Source organism: Juglans regia, chromosome 3 (assembly GCF_001411555.2).
Source record: "Juglans regia cultivar Chandler chromosome 3, Walnut 2.0, whole genome shotgun sequence".
Lineage (NCBI taxonomy): Eukaryota > Viridiplantae > Streptophyta > Magnoliopsida > Fagales > Juglandaceae > Juglans > Juglans regia.
This window is the reverse complement of record NC_049903.1, coordinates 9,262,959-9,284,060: the sequence shown is the minus strand read 5'-3', so window position 1 is coordinate 9,284,060 and position 21,102 is coordinate 9,262,959. Positions and strand designations below refer to the sequence as shown.

The 21,102-nt window shown below is 36.8% G+C and overlaps 2 protein-coding genes across 4 annotated transcripts; both read left to right on the top strand.

Moving 5' to 3' along the window:
• Positions 1 to 3,341: 3,341 nt before the first annotated feature.
• On the top strand, positions 3,342 to 6,355 carry LOC108992751 (ankyrin repeat-containing protein At5g02620-like). Of its 2 annotated transcripts, XM_018967383.2 has the most exons (5): positions 3,342 to 3,949; positions 4,093 to 4,248; positions 4,603 to 5,141; positions 5,422 to 5,727; positions 5,981 to 6,100. In XM_018967383.2, exons 1-5 carry the CDS (start codon positions 3,418 to 3,420, stop codon positions 5,999 to 6,001), a joined length of 1,554 nt encoding a protein of 517 aa, XP_018822928.2. In that variant the 5' UTR covers positions 3,342 to 3,417; the 3' UTR covers positions 6,002 to 6,100. The 2 variants fall into 2 exon arrangements, with proteins under 2 accessions (XP_018822928.2, XP_018822927.2); XM_018967382.2 differs by having other exon boundaries at positions 5,422 to 6,355.
• A 7,809-nt stretch (positions 6,356 to 14,164) lies between these two features.
• Positions 14,165 to 16,578, top strand: LOC108992735 (tonsoku-like protein). Of its 2 annotated transcripts, XR_004801127.1 has the most exons (4): positions 14,165 to 14,746; positions 14,883 to 15,032; positions 15,551 to 16,124; positions 16,503 to 16,578. XR_004801127.1 is itself a non-coding variant. In XM_035688365.1 (3 exons), the coding sequence occupies exons 1-3, from the start codon at positions 14,221 to 14,223 to the stop codon at positions 15,985 to 15,987; spliced, it is 1,113 nt and encodes a 370-aa protein (XP_035544258.1). In that variant the 5' UTR covers positions 14,165 to 14,220; the 3' UTR covers positions 15,988 to 16,188. The 2 variants fall into 2 exon arrangements, 1 of the variants encoding a protein (XP_035544258.1); XM_035688365.1 differs by lacking the exon at positions 16,503 to 16,578 and having other exon boundaries at positions 15,551 to 16,188.
• Positions 16,579 to 21,102: the final 4,524 nt, after the last annotated feature.

Genomic DNA, 21,102 nt, shown 5'->3' with positions numbered 1-21,102 from the left:
CCATATATATATATATATATATATATATATATACACACACATATATATATGTACAACCCTTTAAGTCAACAACATGAAAAATAAGGGAAATGAAGTGCAGCGGCAATGACTTACGACTAAACCGAGAGTATGCGTGGAGGGGCCCGGCTAGCTGGAGGAGCTACGGTGGCGCGACTGGAGTGCAACATAGGGCGTACAGCAGTGAGGCTACCTACGCTGGGCGACGAGAACGAGAGAGACACACGGTGAGAGAATGAGGGAGAGATTGAAAGAGAAGAACCACCAACCAGAAATGGTGTGAGCTTACCGAGGGACTTGAGGTGGCGTGCGGAGGACTGGGGTGAAGGGAAGTCCTCATCGGCAGTTTCTGAGGGGTCACAGCATGGTGGATCTCTCGGTAGAAGGTGATTGCAGCGGCTTGAACGTTGCTCTGTTTTGGACAACTACAACAGGAGATTTCGAGGCTTGCAATAGAGGCTATGGGGTGTTGGGCGGCAACTTAGTGTGATTGGGCACGGTGGTGAGGTCTGGCCAGAGGTTCACAGTAGAGAGTGGATATCCGAACAGTTTGGGTGGCTGAGGCGTGAAGAGAAAATAGTGGCAATGCATCTAGGGTTGAGAAAAACTTAACATATATATAGACTATAAATGGAAAACAGATAAAACCTAAAGAAGATGAAGGGATGGACGTGCATGAAAGAGGAAAGATGGAGTGAACCCGTGCAACATGAGTTCTGGAGCGTTTTCCACGGGCTTGCGCCCTGGCAGTGGGCTTGGTCTCATAGATCAATTAGTAAAGTACTTTTGGACCAATATGTATATATAAAGGAAAATTCTAGGGAGCCCGATTTGGGCTCTCGTTTGCTTTTTCCCGTCTGGTGTGGGAAGGCCAGTTGGCCTTTCCGTACTGAGGGTTTTTTTTTTTTTTCGTGTTACCTCTCTTATTTCCCTCACCTAGATCTCTCTCACTCGGTGTCTCCCCTGCCCAGCCAAACTCACTTGGCGTCTCCATTTCCATCTCTCTCACTCGGCGTCTCCATCTCCCCTCCCTCGCATCTTCGTCTCCATCTCTCCTGCCCAGTGAACCCGTCTCCCTTGCCTACCGATCACTGCCTAGTTCTTCTCCAAGGCAAGATGCCGATGCCCTTTTTTTTTTTTTTTGTTTTTTTGGTTTTCTGCATCTCCACTTTGCCCAGTTCACTGAGTTTTGTTGTACCAATTTCATTGTTGGGTTTTTTTTTGGGACCCAGTTTTGAGTTTTTTTGTGATTTTCTGAGCACCAAGTGCTCCACTACATTTCATTATGTAGTTCTTAGTTGAATAATTCTTCTGGGTTCTTAATCGGAATTTTTTTTTTTTAATTTTAAGTTTTGTTTTTTGATTTGATTGTTTTGAATTTTTTGTTTTACTCAGTTTTGAGTTTTGTTGTACCAATTTTTAGATGTGTAATCGGTCCAGTCCGATCTGGTTTTGGACAAAATCTAGGACCAAACCGGTATGTACTGGTTTTATATTTTTCAAAACCGATTACATCCTGGTTATCCTCCTAAACCGGTACCTTCGGTTTTCGGTCCGGTTCGGTCCGATTTTCTGGTTTTTTTAAAATGTAAAAAACATATAATAAAGTGTTACTTCTTATGATAAAATATTATTAATAATTTAATATATATTATATTTAAAGCATATGATTAATTAAATTTTCATCTTTAAGATTAAACTTTTATTTTATAAATTACAATAACATTATCTTAATATATAATAATATTAATAACATATGATCAAACAAATTACAAATGTTCATATTTAAGATTAACATTTTATGTTATAATTTATAAATTATAATATAAAATTATTTCATATATGATATATAATTATATATATTATATATAAAACTTATAAATATATATAAATATTTTGTATAATATATAAAATTAATTTATATATTTTTTTCCCAATCGGTCCAGTTCCAGAAATTATGGAATAGAAACTGGGTCGAATCCGGCTGGTTTTTATAATATAGAAACCGTTTCCGGACCGGACCAGTTTAAAACCGGACTAACCGGTCCGGCCCGGTCCAATCAGAACTCATTTTCCGGTTTAAATTTACACTCCTATCAATTTGAAACTCATTATTGGATTTATTTTCGGGACTCAATTTTGAATTTTTTGGTGGGTTCGACTTGTTGGTGGATTCGGCTGCGACAGTTTTGGTGAAAAAAAAATAAAACTCATTATGGAAAGGCCAACTACATCAGACTGGAAAATGTAGGGAGACCGAAATGGGCTCCCTAGCATTTTCCATATATAAAGTCAGGGAATTGAGTTATGTAATTAAGTCCGTCCCCCTAAGCCGTATCGAACATTACGATTGAATCAGATTCCAAATATGATAAGACCTTTAATGTCGTTTTTGTTTTTATGTATTCTGAAGTATTTTATTTAATTATATATTATTAAGTATTGCATTCCTTAACAGAAGCATCCCAACACTATTAACAAGTATTTTATTTAATATATTATAAGCCTTTGCACTTCATATATATTATATATATATATATAGTAATCCTACGTGTATTTATAATTTTATATACAAGACATATTTTATCAATTTTATTTTTAAATTCAAATTTTGAATTTTAAATTTATAATCTTTAAGTAGCTGACACATCAATGTTATTACGTAAGTGAAAATTATAAATATAAATAACATTTTTCACAATCACACACGTGTACACACACACACACATATATATATATATATATATATATATATAAACATGATATACATGTATACATAATGGCTAATCATGAAGATGTATAAAGTGGGAAAATCATTTCAAGATTGGGATGATCAATTCTTTTTAATTGAGATTTCCAACCATACATAAACAAACTTAATTAATTAGCTTAATGGCTAATCATGAACATAATATATTGCGCTTTAAAAAATTTAGAAACTTTTTAAATTTTTCTCCACCAAAGGCCTGGATAGAATTTAACTTTAATCTGTTTATACCAAGATGCATGCGAATAATTATAGATCAATACTGCGAGCCAAATATTCGTCATAATCAGCTGCTAGCCCGCGCACACGATGATATTCGTACTCAAAATTAGACTTGAGAACACAAAGATGCCACATGACATGACTTCTCCTTGAATAAAGTCATGCGCATGGAATAGAATTTCATTAGTGCCTTAAGCATGCATGATCATAACTCTCAATTGAACTTTGTAAGAAAGCATGCAGTAGTAGTACTACTACGCATGAGTCTACAAGTACTCCGAATAGTTTCTTTTGTTTTAGCTGCAATCTATATAAACGTTAACGTACTCCAAAAAACCTACAAGGAAGCCCACTTCAAAAGCTCTCTCTCTCTCTCTCTCTCTCATATTTACACACACATCAAGAGGGCGATGCAGTCCAAGGCCGCAGAAAAGGATATTGCTCTAAAGCATAAGAAAAATGTGGACCTGTACCGAGCTTTGTTGAATGACGAAACTGAGAAGGTGAAAAAAGAATGTGCCGAAGTTGATGAGCAAGGATTACATATATTGACAATACATGATGACACTGTGCTACATGCGGCCACTTACTCCAAACAATCCCGATTGGTACTCGACCTTCTAGAGGCATTGCCCAACGCTCATCTCGATAAAATGACCCGCCAAAACCACCAAGGAAACACCATCCTCCACGAAGCGGCAACGTCTGACCACAACCTGGAAGTGGCAAAGGAGGTGCTTGAGAAAGCTCCGGGACTCTTATGCATGCGTAACCACCTTGGAGAAACCGCGCTCTTTCGGTCTGTTCGCTATGGCAACAAAAAGATATTCAACTTTCTTATGGAGAAAATTTCCAGTTACAGTGAAGATAATCAGCAACTCTTCCTTCAGAGGAGTGATAAAACCACCATTCTTCACGCTGCCATTCTTGCTCTACAATTCGGTTGGTTAATGATCTTCCATTCATAACTTCATGATACAATCCATGCGGCCATGCATTGATGCACATGTTTCTCCCGATCAACTATAATCAAAATATGACTAATGTTTTCTATGTTTTCCCCCTTACATGAAATTTGAAAACAGATTTGGCCTTTGAAATTGCGTCAAAGTTCAAACACCTAATTGGTGAACGAGACGCGGATGGGATGACCGGTCTTCAGCTTCTATCCTGCAATCCGGGAGCTTTTCAACCAGATCAGGACTATAAAGGGGGATTCCTGAAGCATATAATCAATTCTAGTTCGTTTTATCCAATCTTTACCCTGTTATTGTTGTGTGTATTGTGTTATATATCTTGTGATTTACAAGTGCCAAGGTGCCTACTTTTTTTAATGCTAGTTTGAAATGGATGCCAATTTCGAAGTCGTTCCATGTTAATTGCTAATGAATTAAGCAAGATGCGATCAGTTATATATAGATATAATAGTCAAATCTTGGGATTTTGTTTTTTTTTTTTTTTTTTTTGCAAAATAGAAATTTTAAGTACCCACACGACAGATTTAATTGCGGAAGATTCTTCTCTAGCTAATTAGAATTAATGTACATATATGTGAAGCCGGTATTGACTTCCGAACTCATAATATTGTATTTCAGCCAGATGGTCAAGATCAGTTGAAGAGTCAGGATGTGATTTAGCATCGAAACTTGCCGACTTCTTAATAGACACAGATTTTTCTTGGGAGGCAACTTATCCTGGAATAGACCAGAGTAAGCCTAGGCTCCACAAATATGGCCGGGCTCCAAGCGTAGACAAGGGAGTTGGACAAGGCCCCCAATTGATGAGTACAGCGCTTGGTCAAGGGGATCAACCAGAAACGGCCCCTCCTTTGTTTTTGGCAACTAAGTCGGGCTGCGTATACATTGCTAAAAAAATATTGGACTGTTACCCTCAGGCAGTCGAGCATATTGATGACGAAGGGCGGAACATATTGCATGTAGCGATCAAGTACCGCCAAGAAGAGATTTTCCAGCTTGTAGAGAGATTGGAACTGCCAAAGAAGAGGCTGGTACGAAAAGTAGACAACGATGGTAATTCTATACTCCATACTGTTGGAATAAAAGTTGAAGATTATACACCTGAGGAACTACGAGGCCCCGCATATCAATTGAGAGAAGAAATGCAATGGTTTGAGGTGGTGCACTTCTAGATAATCCTTTTTTCTTGCTGCTTTGGGCACAAAAACACACATTGCCACACTTCCAAGCAATAACTCATTATCTATATCTTATTTTAAGTAATACACTTTCTTATCAACCTAAGTACTAATTTTTAGGACAATATCAATTGTTGGTTGAAACATTCTGGCTGGCCAATTTATTCTAATTGTTTACACTATGTGTGTGTGTGTGTGTGTATTTCATTGAGTCTCCATGTACTAATTTGGTGTTTTTTGCACGTTTTCATGTGTGCAGCGTGTGCAGTCTGTCACCCCACCCCATTTCCTTGATCACCGTAACAATATGAATCTGACTGCTAAGGGGTTATTTTACAAAGCAAACAATGAACTCCGAACAGCGGCAACAGAATGGCTAAAGCGGACAGCAGAAGGATGCACTGTTGTGGCAGTTCTCATTGCTACCGTTGCCTTTGCTGCTGCCTATACAGTACCCGGAGGCCCTAATAGTCAGACCGGCGCTCCACTCCTAGCCAATAAACCTCTCTTTGTGGTTTTTACGGTGACCGATGTACTGTCCCTTTCATTTGCATTGACATCAGTGGTAATATTTCTCTCAATCGTCTCGTCGTCATTTCGATTATCAGACTTCAGGGAATCTCTTCCAACTAAGCTAATGCTAGCTTTCACATTTCTCTTTCTCTCCGTATCCATGATGATGATTGCGTTTGCAGCAACCGTCCTCCTCATGATACAGAAGAGAGAAAGCTGGACAAAAGTTATCCTATATGCACTTTCTTTCCTACCAGTTGGAATCTTCGCACTTTCATATTTCCCTCTCTATCTTTCATTAGCAGAAACCTTCAAGTATTTGCTGAAGAAGCTGAGGCAGGCAATGCCTCGTAACCTTCCTAATCCAGAGCTCTCTAGGCCAACCAATTTGTTCTATAGTTACAGCAATCGAAGCAACCAGCGCCAAATCGATCAGAATCGACGGCTGGAGACACAAAATCGTTGTTGCCAGATAGCCTAACAGCACTCTAATTCCTCGGTTTGAAGCAGACCATCATGTCGTCACTAATTGTTATATGTAGGATTTCCGTCCCATATTGATTATTGGGCGGCGTCTGCTTTGTATTGTTCCTCCCTCTAAACATTGTAGTTTACATGTATCGCCAGGTTAAGGTTGTACTTCTGCAAGTTTATAATAATCCCAATTTCGACAGAGGTAACCCGTTTCATTCTATGACTCTTATTAACCGATACTAGCACTTAGGTCTCGTTTGCTTTTATATATATATAATTATATATATATATATATATATATATATATATATATGAAATGAGATGAAATAAGAAATCTGTAAATAATAGTGAAATAATTTGTAAATAGTAGTGAAAAAGTTTGAGTTAAGATTTTTATGAAGTTTTGGAAAAATAAAGAGAAAAAATTGAATATACAAAATTATAAAATTAAAAGAGAGTTAAAAGATAATTTTTGTTTTGAAATTTGAAAAAATTGAATTATTTTTTATATTTTATTTGGAAGTTTGAGAAAGTTGTAATAATTAAGTAATGATAAGATAAAAAAATTAAAAAATATTTATTTTTGAATGGTGTTTGAATGTTGAGATGAGATGTGATGAGATAGTTTTAAATGTAAAACCAAACCAGGTCTTAATCTGGGGTATAAGATGTCAATTATGTAGGTGCATGAATCAACCCCTTATGAAAATAGTGTGTGCAAAACACTCACACACCAACAATGAAAAACTAAAATAAAAGCAAGCACGATTAAGCACACAACACACAATATACAGGGTTCGGCAAATTGCATACGTCCACAGAGCTACAAAAATCTTATTAACCAGAGGAAATTACAATTACTCAATCTCAATTCACACTCTCTAGGACTTTTTTGCTCTCCCACATTATATGCACTCACTTGGTAATTGTTCTCTCTCATAATATGCTGAAAATCGTACAAACCAAGTCAAATATATCATATTTATAATAAACGGCGCTGAAAACCCTAATCTGGCAAAAACTACGTTCTTTGCTCGAGCAGTATCTCGAGCGCATCTCGAGGATGCTGCTCGAGCAAACAACCAATGAACATGAGCTCGAGCGAGTTGTCGAGCGAACATTAGGGTTCGTGTCTCGCTCGAGCCTACTGTCGAGTGCATCTTGAGCGAACTCACGGGTTGAACTTTGCTTGAGCACCATGTCAAGCGACATCGAGCAAACTCTCTATTTCTTGATTTTCTACTCACAGACCAGTCTCCACATGCACCCGAACAATCTCCCACTTGGATACTGGGTCTCCACATGCCAGCCACTATTTCCAACCAAGCCCTTTCATCTCTACAGCTCACAGCTCCCGTCTTCAAGCTAGAAGAAGCACTGAAATCAAGCTTGACTTCAATCTTCCACGTACATCGCTCTTAGCCAGTATATCCATTGGGAGACTCACAACTCCCACTGCACTAGGAGTATCCAGTCTCGAAAGCAATCTCAGCTAACTTTCCACACTTACATGAGGAACGACAAAGCTGACTCCCTTTGACGTCCTTATATGTTTCGTGCGATCAAGCTTACCTTTTTGCATTCTTGTATTTCCCTACATATCACTAGACTTTGATGTTAAATATAAACAGTTAGATCTCTTACCATGCACTAAGACCAACGCACCCTTAGTGATCTTTCAAACTCCTCCAGAGAACGCTACTGCATAACCGTTGTCATCAAACTATCCCATAGAGATCAGGTTCTTCTTCAGATCTGGAACGTGTCTGACTTGTTGTAAAGTCCACATGCCCTTGTTTGGAAGTGTGATGTGCACATCACCCATTCCCACTACATCTAGTGCCTCTCCATCAGCCACATACATCTTCCCAAAATCACCAGTTACATAATTCTGCATGATCTCTCGATGTGAGGTGCTATGGAAGGAAGCCCCCGAGTCCAACACCTAATCATCAATATGATTGTGCATTGCAAGAATTAGGGCATCCTGAATTTCTTCTGCCACTACATTCAAAGCATCATCATCTGCATTTTCTTGATTCCTGCAGATTCTTTTGATGTTGACCCCGGCTTGACAACTCCAGTACATGATTTGCTATCCAGATCTCGTCTTACTCTTCCTCCTGCTCTTGGAGCTTGACCTGTCATGTCATCTGCCCCAATTATCAACATTCAGGGTCGATCCTGAACACGAGAACTCACCGAATCTCTTCTACGTAGCTCTTCAGCAAGGATTATGTCACGTACGTCGTCGTAGTTTAGTTTCATCTTACAGACTGAACTACTCACAGCCATTGTGATACCCCGTATTTTAATGTATTTTAACTGAATGATTATTTTAATTAATTTAAATATTAGTTCTCTTATTTTAAAATTTATTGGATTTCTTGTTGGTTTATTTTATGATTTTTTTTAAGTTGTGAAAATGATTTTGTTATGCTTTATTAATATTAATTATTATTTTAAATTTAAATTTCTCTTAATTTAAATTAGTTGTTTGTGGGTTTTAAAATCATTGTGTTGTTGGATTTAATTATTTTATTTTACTTAGTCACTGTGTTTAAATTAATTTTATTTAAACTGTTGTTTTGAAATAATTTTCGTTGGATCAATTTTGTGACCTAAGTTGTGAGAATTGGACCTCATTTATTTCCCTCATTTTTTTTCCTTTTCCTCTTTTCTTTTCTTTCTCTCTTTTTCTTCTCTCCCGTGCAGTCTCCTTCTCTCCCCGCATCCGTGCGTCGTTCTCCACCTAGCCCACCGCCGTGCACCGTCGTGACCGACAACGACACCGACACCGCCTCTCTCCTTCCCTTCCCCATTGGCCGGCGACCACCCCCTTCAATCTCAGCTCCTTTCGCGCCGCCGTATGTCCCCACGCAAGACTTGAAGCTGCAACCTTCTCTTCTCTCTAGCGCCGCCATCGCGCCACCTCTGGCCACCATCTCTTCACCACATCATACTCGACTAGCAACATAATGCACCCATCCTCAGCCCCGATCTGCCACCGGTGAAACCTCACCATCAACATTTCCATTTTTAACATTTTGGCCTTAAACCGCCCTCTACGCCGCTACCCACGGCTAACCACCACCACCACTAGCTTCACTGACATCCCTAAGCCCTTCCCTATCAATCTCGGGTCTTGGTTTGTCCTCGTTAAAAAGTGGGTTTTTGAGACCCATGACCACAATGCATTTTACACTATTCTATTGTTGTGCCGCCACTTCTAGCACCTCCGTGATCTTTTAAAAATTATATTATAACATTGTAAGTATTTTTTCAAATAACTTTTAAGATTTAAATGTATTTTTGCGCTAACTCATTTATTTACTGTGATTAGTTGGTTGTGCCAGATTAAGTCCGAGGTGTAAGGGGTCAGTTGGATTGGATGATGGAGTTGCTTGTGTGATTGGTTTATGCTATGAGATTTGTTGGTTGTTTTGGGTTTAAATATTGGTATTTTGAGTTTGACGTTGGTTATGGTGGATATTGGTGATTTTAGGAAATGTTGATATATTTTAGGATTATGAGGGTTTTATGTTTTGAGGAATTAAAATAGGTTATTTTAGAAACTTAGACTTAAATAGGTTATTTTATAGGTGACGATTTCTAGTCGACTTGATATTTTTTTGAAAAATTCTGAAAAGCTAAGTCGTCCAGGTAAGTGGGGTTCTTATGCTAAATTTGCATAAAAATAAAATGGGCTGATGTTGATTTTTGAAAATATACATGTTTCGTTATGAAAATATATTTGAATTACCTCAGTTATTTGTTCTGCATTACTCATGAGATTTTGTTTAAGAATAAAGTATTTTTTGGCATGACTGGTGCAGACATGAGCTATTTTGGATTTTGCTTTGTGCAAAAGAGAGCGAATATGAAAGTTTGTGCATAAAATTATGTTTTGTGATTTTTGAAAACTCTGTTTTGTTCTGAAGATGTTCTGTACTCTGATTCGATGTGATTTCTGAAAACTCTGTTCTGTTCTAAATATGTTCTGTACTCTAATATGATGTGATTTCTGAAAACTTTTGGCATGACATTCTGAATAGGGATGTGGTTTATGGATGGTGATCTATTTGACCTACCACAGGTGCTAATAGTGACTTCTATTTGGGTTGGTACCAACTGTTCTATTTTTTGTGCACCCACTTTGGAAACAAAGTGATTTTTCTGGTGGTCTTTCCTGTGTGCACACTCGGGGCTCCGAGAATAAATAAGTGAAAGATTCACATTTTGTTACTGCTAGGTTAGCTACCAGAGTTTGCACAACCCTACTACGGGGGTTAAACATGGCCTCTGATGTGATATGATGTTCTGGTATGATGGTGGTCAGTTATGCTATGCCAAAAGAATTTGAATAAGAATATTTTTGAACTTTCGCTCTAATATTTTTGATAACATGTTCTGACTCTGTATTATGAAAATAAAGTGTTTTGTTCTACATTCTGAAATCTGTAAATGTTCATGTTTGCATACTAGTATATGTTCTCTGCTTACTAAATTGTTAATAACTCACCTCACTCCTATCTCCAATATTTTCAAATGATTGTTGGATATTTTAGTTGAGGATCATGACTATGAAAAATTGGGTGAGATAACTTAAGAATAGTGGATTAAGAATAGAAAGTTTTCGATGAGTATTGGTGATTTTTTATAATTATATTGTTGAAATGTGAGTTTAAGTGACATGTAGAGAAGTTGGTAATTTTTGGGGTTACTATATTGAAGATTTTATATACGAATATGTGGTTAATTAAATTTGAAGTGTTTACGTTTGATTTGAAGCTTTTGGAAGAGTATTAGCAATGTTGGAGTTGATTATCAGGTAATATGAGTTAACTCTCCGGACCCTCGGGGATGGGGCGTTACAGCCATCCTCATGGCCTCCCAACTATTTAGCAGCAATGCCAACAGAATCAACGCTCTGATCTCATCATCAAACTCAATTTCTACATAAGACAGTTGATTTGTGATCGCATTGAATTCATTCAAGTGTTGGGCCATAGACATACCTTCTAACATCTTCAGATTGAACAATTTCTTCATAAGGTGCACTTTATTATTTACCGACATCTTTTCATACATACCTGACAAGGTCTCCATGAGATTCGCCGTGGTTCTCTCTTTACTGACATTGTGTGCCACTGTTCTAGACAAGGTCATCCGAATAATCCCTAGAACCTGTCGATCTAACAGGGTCCACTCAGTATCATCCATGCTCTCCGACTTCTTTCCCAACAGTATAAGATGGAGCCTCTTCCTCTAAAGATAGTCATCGATCTGCATTTTCCAGTAACCAAAATCAGTACCGTCGAAATTCTTGATCCCTGGTGCTTTCACATTATCTTCAACCATCGTTCTCTTTCAGATTCGACATTGCTTCTTGATACTAGTTATTGTGCAAAACACACACACACACTAATGATGGTAAACTAAAGTAAAAGCAAGCACGATCAAACATACAATACACAATATACGTGGTTCGGCAAATTGCCTACGTCCACAGAACTGTAGAAATCTTATTAATTAGAGGAGATTACAATCACTCAATCTCAACTCACAATCTCTAAGACTTTTTTCTCTCTCACACTATATATACTCACTTGAAAATTGTTATCTCTCATAATATGATGAAAGTAGTACAAACCAAGTTAAATATATTATATTTATAGTAAACGGCGTTAGAAATCTTAATCTGGCAGGAGGACAATTGAAATGGAGGTCTATTTGCAATTTTCATCAATATGCTGGTAGACATTTTTTGTGCCTTCAAGCCACATGGTGTGGCTTAGGATTCCATACACCACATATCCCTTTCCACTTATTAGATTGGCACTTTTGGAATAGACTCAATGGAATGAGCAAGCCACGTACTAATACTTCAAAATGACTTGTCATATGATAATATAATTGAAACTCCGTTAGAACTATTATAAAAAGTAAGAATTTTTCATTTTCAAACAACGTGAGATTATTCCATACACCACTTAAGACTTATCAAAGTCGGGGTATCACAAAGAAAATTGCTCTTCGATCGGACTTTCGGTTGTACCACTGACCTCTAACTTCTCTCTTTTGAAGTACCCTGTTGTGGTTGTAGTACATGCATGTTTGTGCTTAGCTATTAATTTGTGATTGGAGTTGATGAAAAAAAAAAGAAGAGAGAAGATAAAGAGGAAAAAAAAAAAAAAGGGAAGGAAGAATGGGACGTTAGTCCAGAATGGCTCTGATACCATGAATACGCAATGAAAAACAGAGAGAAAAAGTAGTGCACGCAAGGTGCTTGACACAAAGGCTCAAAGGAATCTTCTCTGAATTGTATTCCTCTCCACTATCTTTTACTGTCACTGTACATCACTTATATACACCTTTTTTATGAAAGCAAATCAGAATTCATAGATTAATCCTACAGCTCATATAGCCTCAGTTAGTTAGACAAGAATGTTCTGTAATTTTGACAGGTGTCATGCTATGAGTGTGCTCAGAGGAATTTCTGCTAGATGCTTCAAGGCTGGTGATGCTTTTGCTGCTGCAGGTTGCTGCCGCGTCTTCGACAGTGATGACACCTCGTCACCTACTATAATATTTAAAGGTGTACGCTGTAGCAATCTGGGGAAGAATATGAGCGTAAAACTTGCTTTTGTGCAGGCAATTGATACTCCCGTAGATAAAAAACCTCTGCAACCTCTAGCCTGGTTCCGGGCAGGGGGTGGCTTAAAAGCCAGTCTTCCTTTTATGCTTTGCTCCGACCACCCCCACAAGAAAAAGGCCCCTGGAAAAAAAAAAAAAAAAAAGGAGGAAACAAAAAAAATACTAGTGTTGTAACGAAAACTATATTTTCTCACTGATCTTCTGTTCTAAGCTTTAAAAAAAGCTAAAGTCGTGTCTTGTCTTAAACTGATAGAGATTTGGAAAATGATCATCTCGGTCATGGGTTTCTTTTTTCCAAAGCATGGTCATATTATTTATGACATTGATGCATCTTCGGGTGATAAACACCATCTAATTTGGTAGGCATTTTATGCTTGTGTGGATGACTTTATTAAAGTAGATACCGTTCCACAACTATCTTGATTCTAGAAGACTATACAAAATCTAAGAGATAAAATAATTAATTACTCAAGTTTTGGGCCCATATGAGATAAGGTCAGGAATAATTTCCTTAAGCATGCATTAAACAGTTCTTTTGAATCAGATTCCAAATTAATAAGATCAAACATTTATCCATTAAGCCAAGAAGATCTCGATATATACCTTTCCAATATGTCCCCACAGATAGAAGTTCAGAAAACAGAGTCAGAATAGAACTTACTGCACAACATCCAAAATAGTCCATTCAAATTTAGGTGCTGAAGTGATCTCAAGGCAGGTTTGGTATTATTTAAAATATTGTTAAAATATTATTTATTATTATTAATAAAAAAAATATAATAAAAAAATCTATAAATAATAATAAACTAATCTCATCATGATTTACCAAACACAGCTAATGATCGAGAAAGACCGAGAAGTTGGAGAGTGACATGATCAGAGGGTGGGAGAGACGCGTGGCGACACGTTATCAGTAAGCATTAAGCTATGCTTCGACTTTATTTATGCTAGACTGATCCTCGAATTAAAAGTAGAGAGCATTTTAGCTGTTTTATGCTAAATCATAATCATGACCCGCTCATAATGATAGACTCGCGGGAGAACACAAATATGCCACACTCTGATCTCCTTGAATAAAGCCAGAGAATAGAATTCCTTGATGCAGTCTCTATTTTCTTGTGTCCGAGAATAAAGTTAAGATGTCAAAACACCTCCCCACAAAATGGAGCACTTTAGTTACCCTGTATTTTATGCTTAACCAAGAATGATGATGATCATCATCACTTTCAATATTTAACCATGCATGTATATATGAAAGCAGTCATACAATTGGAATATTCTGAATCTCTCTTGCATGCTTTCAGCTTTGATCTATATAATAAGCCGACTCCAAAAAATACCTACAAGCAAGCCTACATTCAAAAGTTTTTTCTCTCTCTCTCTAGATCATCTCTCCCCTAACACACATCAAGCGATGTCGTCCAAGGCAGAAAAAGATGCTATAAAACACAGGTTAAACGCAAAATTGTACAAAGCTTTGCTGAAAGAAGAAGCGACGGACAAGGTGAAAGAACTGTGCAGAGATGTTGAAGAAAAAGGATTACATATATTGACAATACATGATGACACTGTGCTACATGCGGCCACTTACTCCAGACAATCCCGATTGGTACTCGACCTTCTAGAGGCATTGCCTCCCGATCATCTCGATAAAATGACCCGCCAAAACCACCAAGGAAATACCATCCTCCATGACGCGGCCACATCCGACAACCTTGATGTGGCACAGAAGGTGTTGGAGAAAGCTCCGGGACTCTTAAGCATGCGTAACCACCTTGGAGAAACCGCGCTCTTTCGATCTGTTCGCTATGGCAAGGAAAAGATATTCAACTTTCTTATGGATAAAATTTCCAGTTACAGTGAAGCTAATCAGCAACTCTTCCTTTGGAGGAGTGACAAAACCACCATTCTTCACGTTGCCATTCTTGCTCATCATTTTGGTTGGTTCATTATTAACATCACGACAAAACCCATTCCATGCATTGATGCACATCTTGATCACGTCTCTCCTTATATATAATCTTAATATGACTTTTTTCTTTGTTTTTCCCCCTCTTGTATGAAACTGGAAAACAGATTTGGCCCTTAAAATTGCAGAAAAGTTCAAATACTTGGTTAATGAAAGAGACGCGGATGGGATGACCGGTCTTCAACATCTATCATGCAACCCTGGAGCTTTTCTACGAGAGGATAAAGTGGAATTCCTCCAGAATATCTTCAATTCTAGTTCGTTTTTATCCAATCTTTATCATGTTAATTTTGAGTATATATAGACAGTCATTATTTGGATTTCTCTTCTTACAAATAGCTAGAAAAGTAGTGCTCATATGAAAAACTTCAAGAATCATTTATTGAACTATATATATAATTATTCTTCCTCTGAACTTTTTTTCCTTTCTGCATGATTTACAGCATACAGAAGCAAGTTTAAATAATTCCATTAGATATGCACTTTAGTTAGTTTTAGAAGATACTTGTCACAAACTTGGTAAAATTGATGGATACACACACACACACTACTACACTACCTAAAAGAAACACAAAAAGTTGGTTTTAGATGAAAAGGTGAATTTAAATGAAACTTAAGTGATAAGAAAACTTTTATATGTACTTAAGTTGCTGACGAATTCTCAAAGCCAATGTACTATTTACATAGAACATTATATCTTTGTATATTTTTCAATCCCTTTGTAAAATAACCAAATTTATATGAAACTAGTACTGACTTCAGAACTCATAAACAGTCAGGTTACACTGTAGCTCGGCTATACAGTCAAAAGTTGAAGAGCAAGAGACTACTAGATATGAATCAGCTATGAAGCTTGCCAAGTTCTTAATAGAAAAAGATTTCTCTTGGGAGGCAACTTATCCTGGAATAGACAATAGTAAGCCCACGCTTCATAAATATGGTACTGGGAGTCATAGCGTAGAGAAGGGAGTTGGACAAGGCCCCGGCCTGTTAATGACATCGCTTGGTCAAAGCTGGGATCAACCGGACACAACTACTCCTTTATTTATGGCAACAAAGTCGGGCTGCATAGACATTGCAGAAGAAATCCTGAATTGTTACCCCCAGGCAGTTGAGCATATTGATGAGAAAGGGCGAAATATATTGCATATAGCGATCAAGTATCGCCAGTTAAAGATTTTTGAGCTTGTGAAGGGATATAAGTGCCAATGAAGAGGCTGGTAGGAAAAGTAGATGACGAAGGAAATTCAATACTTCATACAGTTGGAATAAAAATGGCAGATTATATACCCGAGAAACTACGAGGCCCTGCACTTGAATTGCGGGAGGAAATGCTGTGGTAATTTGAGGTGGTGCAATTTCAATCCCCTTTCTGGCTGCTTTAATATTTTGGGCATACAAATACACATGATATTTGCCACACTTTCAGCCAATAACTGATCTATATTTTATTTAAAGTAATAATTAATTAGTAAGTAGTTAATTAAATACACTATTTCTTATGATCAATTACATGCAAAAGTACATGATTTTAGGACAATATCATTAGTTGGGTGAAACATTATGGCCAATTCAAGTACATCCTTTCAAGGAAGGTAGAAATTTATAACAATTTTGTTTTCTAAATGCTTTGTGATGTGCATAGCTATTTCCGTCACTCCGTGTTTCTCATTGAGTTTCCACTCATTATGGTCTTTTTCATACATGTTCGTCATGTGTGCATGCAGCGTGTGAAGTCAGTCATCCCACCCCATTTCGTCGATCACCGTAACGATATGAAGCTGACCGCTGACGGGTTATTTTATCAAGCGAACAATGAATTACGAACAGCAGCAACAGAATGGCTAAAGCGGACAGCAGAAGGATGCACCGTTGTGGCAGTTCTCATTGCTACCGTTGCCTTTGCTGCAGCCTATACAGTACCTGGAGGTCCTAATAGTCAGACCGGTGCTCCACTCCTCGTCAACAAACCTTTCTTTGTTGTTTTTACGGTGACTGATGTTCTTTCCCTTTCATTTGCTTTGACATCAGTGGTAATATTTCTCTCAATCGTCTCATCGCCATTTCGATTACCAGACTTTAAGGAATCTCTTCCAACTAAACTAATGCTAGGCTTCACATTTCTGTTCCTCTCTGTGTTCATGATGATGTTTGCGTTTGCAGCAACCGTTCTTCTCATGATAGAGAACAGGGAAAACTGGACAAAAGTTATCCTATATGCACTGTCTTTCCTGCCAGTCGGAATCTTTGCACTTTCGTATTTCCCTCTCTATCTTTCACTTTCAGAAACCTTCAAGTATTTGTTGAGCAAACTGGGAAGGCAATTCCCCCGAGCCTTTCTATTGATCCAGTGCTATCTAGTTTGACCAATTTGTCCCTTCGTAGTACAAATCGAAGTAGTAATTTCCGTACCCTTCAGCGTCTCAGTCACAACCGGCACCAGGAGAGACAAGATCATTTTGTTCACCAGACGCCAATCACAACTCTAATTTCTCAGTTTGAAGGGAATTACCATCATGACATTGGTCCGTCGGAATATACAGTACTATATATATATATGTGTGTGTATATATATATATATCTATCTTTGCAACACTGCAATTTTGGAAAAGAAAATTAATGGGAAAAAAAAATATATATATATATATATATATAATATAAGGCAAATTGCAAATTATATTTATGTGGTTCAGATCAGCTGGAGTTTAATTGGGAGGGAAAGGAATGGAGAAAATAGAGATTTTCTAGAATATATAGTTCGTTCTTTCCAGCATTTGGGAGTTTAATTGGCCGGAGGGATCGAAAGGAATGGAATGGACATTATCTTGTTTAGATGTTTAATTAAAACGGAATGAAATTATGGGTGGAAGAGAAATGATCCCATTCGCTTCATAATTTCCCAAATAATTTGGAGGAAGGGAGAGAATGGAAGGATGATTATTGACCAAAATCCCTATATATAATATCTTTTATATTTTGTTAAAATTCCAAACAACACAATTCTTTATCATATTTACACAGTACGTAGATTTTCCTACGTACGATTCTCTTCTTGTTCTCTCTTTGCCTATGATCCTTCTATAAAATGTTTTGTTTAGATGATGTTGTGATATCCCATATAATAAGGATAAGTTGGATAGGTGGTGAATGAGATTTTACATTGTTTGAGAGTGAGAAGTTTTTACTTTTTATAAGGTTTCAATGAGACTTCAATTGTATCATTAACTAGTCATTTTAGAGTATAGGTCATGCGATTTGAGTTTTCTATTGGGACATTACATTTATATTGTGAAAAAAGATAATCCAAATTATAGATCATACAAATCAAGTAACTTTTATTGTTTGGTTGCAAAAGATGATCTGCATGTGGATATAATTATTAAGTAAAATTTAAATTTAAAGTCCATCTTTATAAATATAAAATGAAAAAAAAAATTATGAATGAGAAAATGAAATTTAAGAAAAGGGCATAATAGTATATAATAATATTGTTACAAAATATTCATAAACATTCATTTATATTATAAATTATAATATACTTCTAAGTAATATAAGACTATTTACTTCCCATTCATTTCTATTATTTTCTTTTAAAACATCCAAACAAGAAAGATTATATTCTTTTCCTTTCCATTCTAATTTATATTTCATTCCATTCTAATATAAAGCTGTCAGATGCATCGCAAAGTGCTTCAAGCCGCACTTTGGATGATCTACTATAATTGGATAATCATGATATGGTGACTACTTCCTACCACTCATTTATTATTATTTTTTATTTTTTATTTTTCACTTAATGGTTAAGGAAGTAACTATTAGTAAAGTTGTATATATATTTTTTTAATTTTTTCTTAATGATTAAGGATGTTAATTAAAAAATACTTAAAAGAAAATAATAAAAAAATAAAAATTTCAAATACATTATAGAATAGTAAAAGAGTGGTAAGAAGGTAGTAAGTCTATCATTATCCATTATAATTAGCAATGTATCATAGATATTAACTTCGTCTGGAAGCAAAGTGGAGAGCCTTAAGTAACTTGTTATGCCAAATTTGAATAGATTCCGAGCCAATTCATATAATTTAATCAATTTTAAAAGGCAGTGACTACTAATTGCACGGTCATTTTTAATGAGGTGATATATTTATATATATAATTGGTTGATTGTAAAATGGATTACTCCGAATATATGTGCCTTGCTTAGTTATCCATCGATCAATACATTCCTAGAATATATAATTAACGACTATCTCCCAGAAAATAGCTAAAAAAATGTAGCAATACTTTTGATAGCTAGTAGTATTTTATGCTTACGTTAATGGTTCAACCTTAATTACGAAGCATATCTTCACCTTGAATCAAAGGTTTACGAAAGCAGTATAACAAGAATAATTTAGAATCGATCGATCACTTTGATTTGAGATATGATCATTAATTTAAGATGTAGCATATAATAAAATTCCCACGTGCAGCGCACAATATTCTAAGCTCTCTCTCTCTCTCTCTCTCTCTCTCTCTCTCTCTCTCTTCGAAGCATAAAGGATCAATGACGTTAGCTACGCATCATAAACTAAATGCCATAGATATATATAATATGTTGAGTAACGCTATACATCACACTCTCATCCTATTTTAATCATATTAAGTAGTATGTGTGTAAGAATTAGAGTAACAGAAGGAATAAAAATGGCAGAGAAGCAAAACAACAGAGAATGAGGAAAGAGCAGTGCTCATCAATTGCAATATGTCGTACCTCTTTTACAGACTACTACATGCAGCTTTATACTAAAAGAAGAAACAAATCCTAACAAACTAAAGGAATAAAAACAATTACAGTAAATTTGTACAGCAACGTAACAACCTCTTAATTTACATAAAGGTACATGATACATCAACAAAATGAGCGTCCATATGGTAAATGAACCAAGGAACTATGACGTGTGTTTTGCACATTTGATGAAGCTTGAGCTTGCACATCAGAACCATTGATTTGTTCATGAGCAGCATCCTCTGTATGATCTAGAACTTGAGTAATTTGCTATGTATGCTGCTCTAATACCCCCCCATAAGATGGAGAATAGATGTTAACTATTCCCATCTTGGAAAAGTGTGAATACAACATATAAGAAGGTAGAGATTTTGTGAAGATGTCAACAAGTTGGGAAGTGGTGGAAGATGGGCAGTTTTGATGCTTCCTTCTAAGATTTTATCTCAGATTAGGTGGCAATCTACCTCTATATGTTTTGTCCTCTCGTGGAAGGCTGGGTTGGCTGCAATGTATAATGCAGCTTGATTGTCATAGAGTAATTGTGCAGCTTGAAGGTGAGACAAAGAGAGGTCTGTAAACAACTGTCTTAGCCAAGTTAACTCAGTGGTGATGGAAGCCATGACTCTATATTCAGCCTCTGCAGAAGACCTGGAAACCACAGTTTGTTTCTTGGATTTCCAAGAAATGAGGGACTATCCAAGAAAAATACAGTACCCAGTGATGGATTTTCGAGTGTCAGGGCATGTAGCCCGATCTGAGTCACAATAGCCTTGTAATTGAATTTCTGAAGTAGAAGATAAGAGGATCCCTTGGCCAGGTGAGTTCTTAAGGTATCTTAATACCTTATAAGCATCATCAAGATGGGTGGTACATGAACTGGCTGAGTACTTGAGTAGGATAGCTTATGTCAGGTCTTGTGATTGTAAGTAAAGGAGTCGACCAATGAGTTGTCTATAGGGGGTGGGATCAGGTAAGGGAGTGCCACTTGATTTACTTAACTTGTGGTTCTAGTCCATTGGGATTTTTAGTGGTTTGGCAGCAAGCATGCCTGAGTTTGCAAGGATATCAAGGGTATATTTCCTCTGACATAAGTGAATACCAGTAGGATTCCTAGCAACTTCAATGCCTAAGAAATATCTCAATGTACCCAAATCCTTAATTCTGAAATGTTTGTTCAAAAAATCTTCAAGAACAGAAATGGATTCAACTTGATTGTTGGCAACTACTATGTCATCTACATAGACAAGTAGTGCTGTAAAAGAGTTGGCAGTGTGATGAGTAAAAAGACTGTAGTTTGATTTGGACTGAGTGACTCCAAATTGAATGAGGGAAGAAGAAAACTTGTCATACCATTGTCTCAAGGCCTGTTTGAGGCCATAAATGCTTCTGAGGAGCTTGCAAACTTGATGAGGAAAACCTTTATTGTATCCAAGTGGTTTTCTCATGTATATTTCTTCTTTGAGCTCTCCATTAAGGAAAGTATTGTTGACATCAAATTGGTGAAGATGCCAACCCTTAATGGATGCTAGAGCCAAGATGGTTCTGACTATCACAATTTT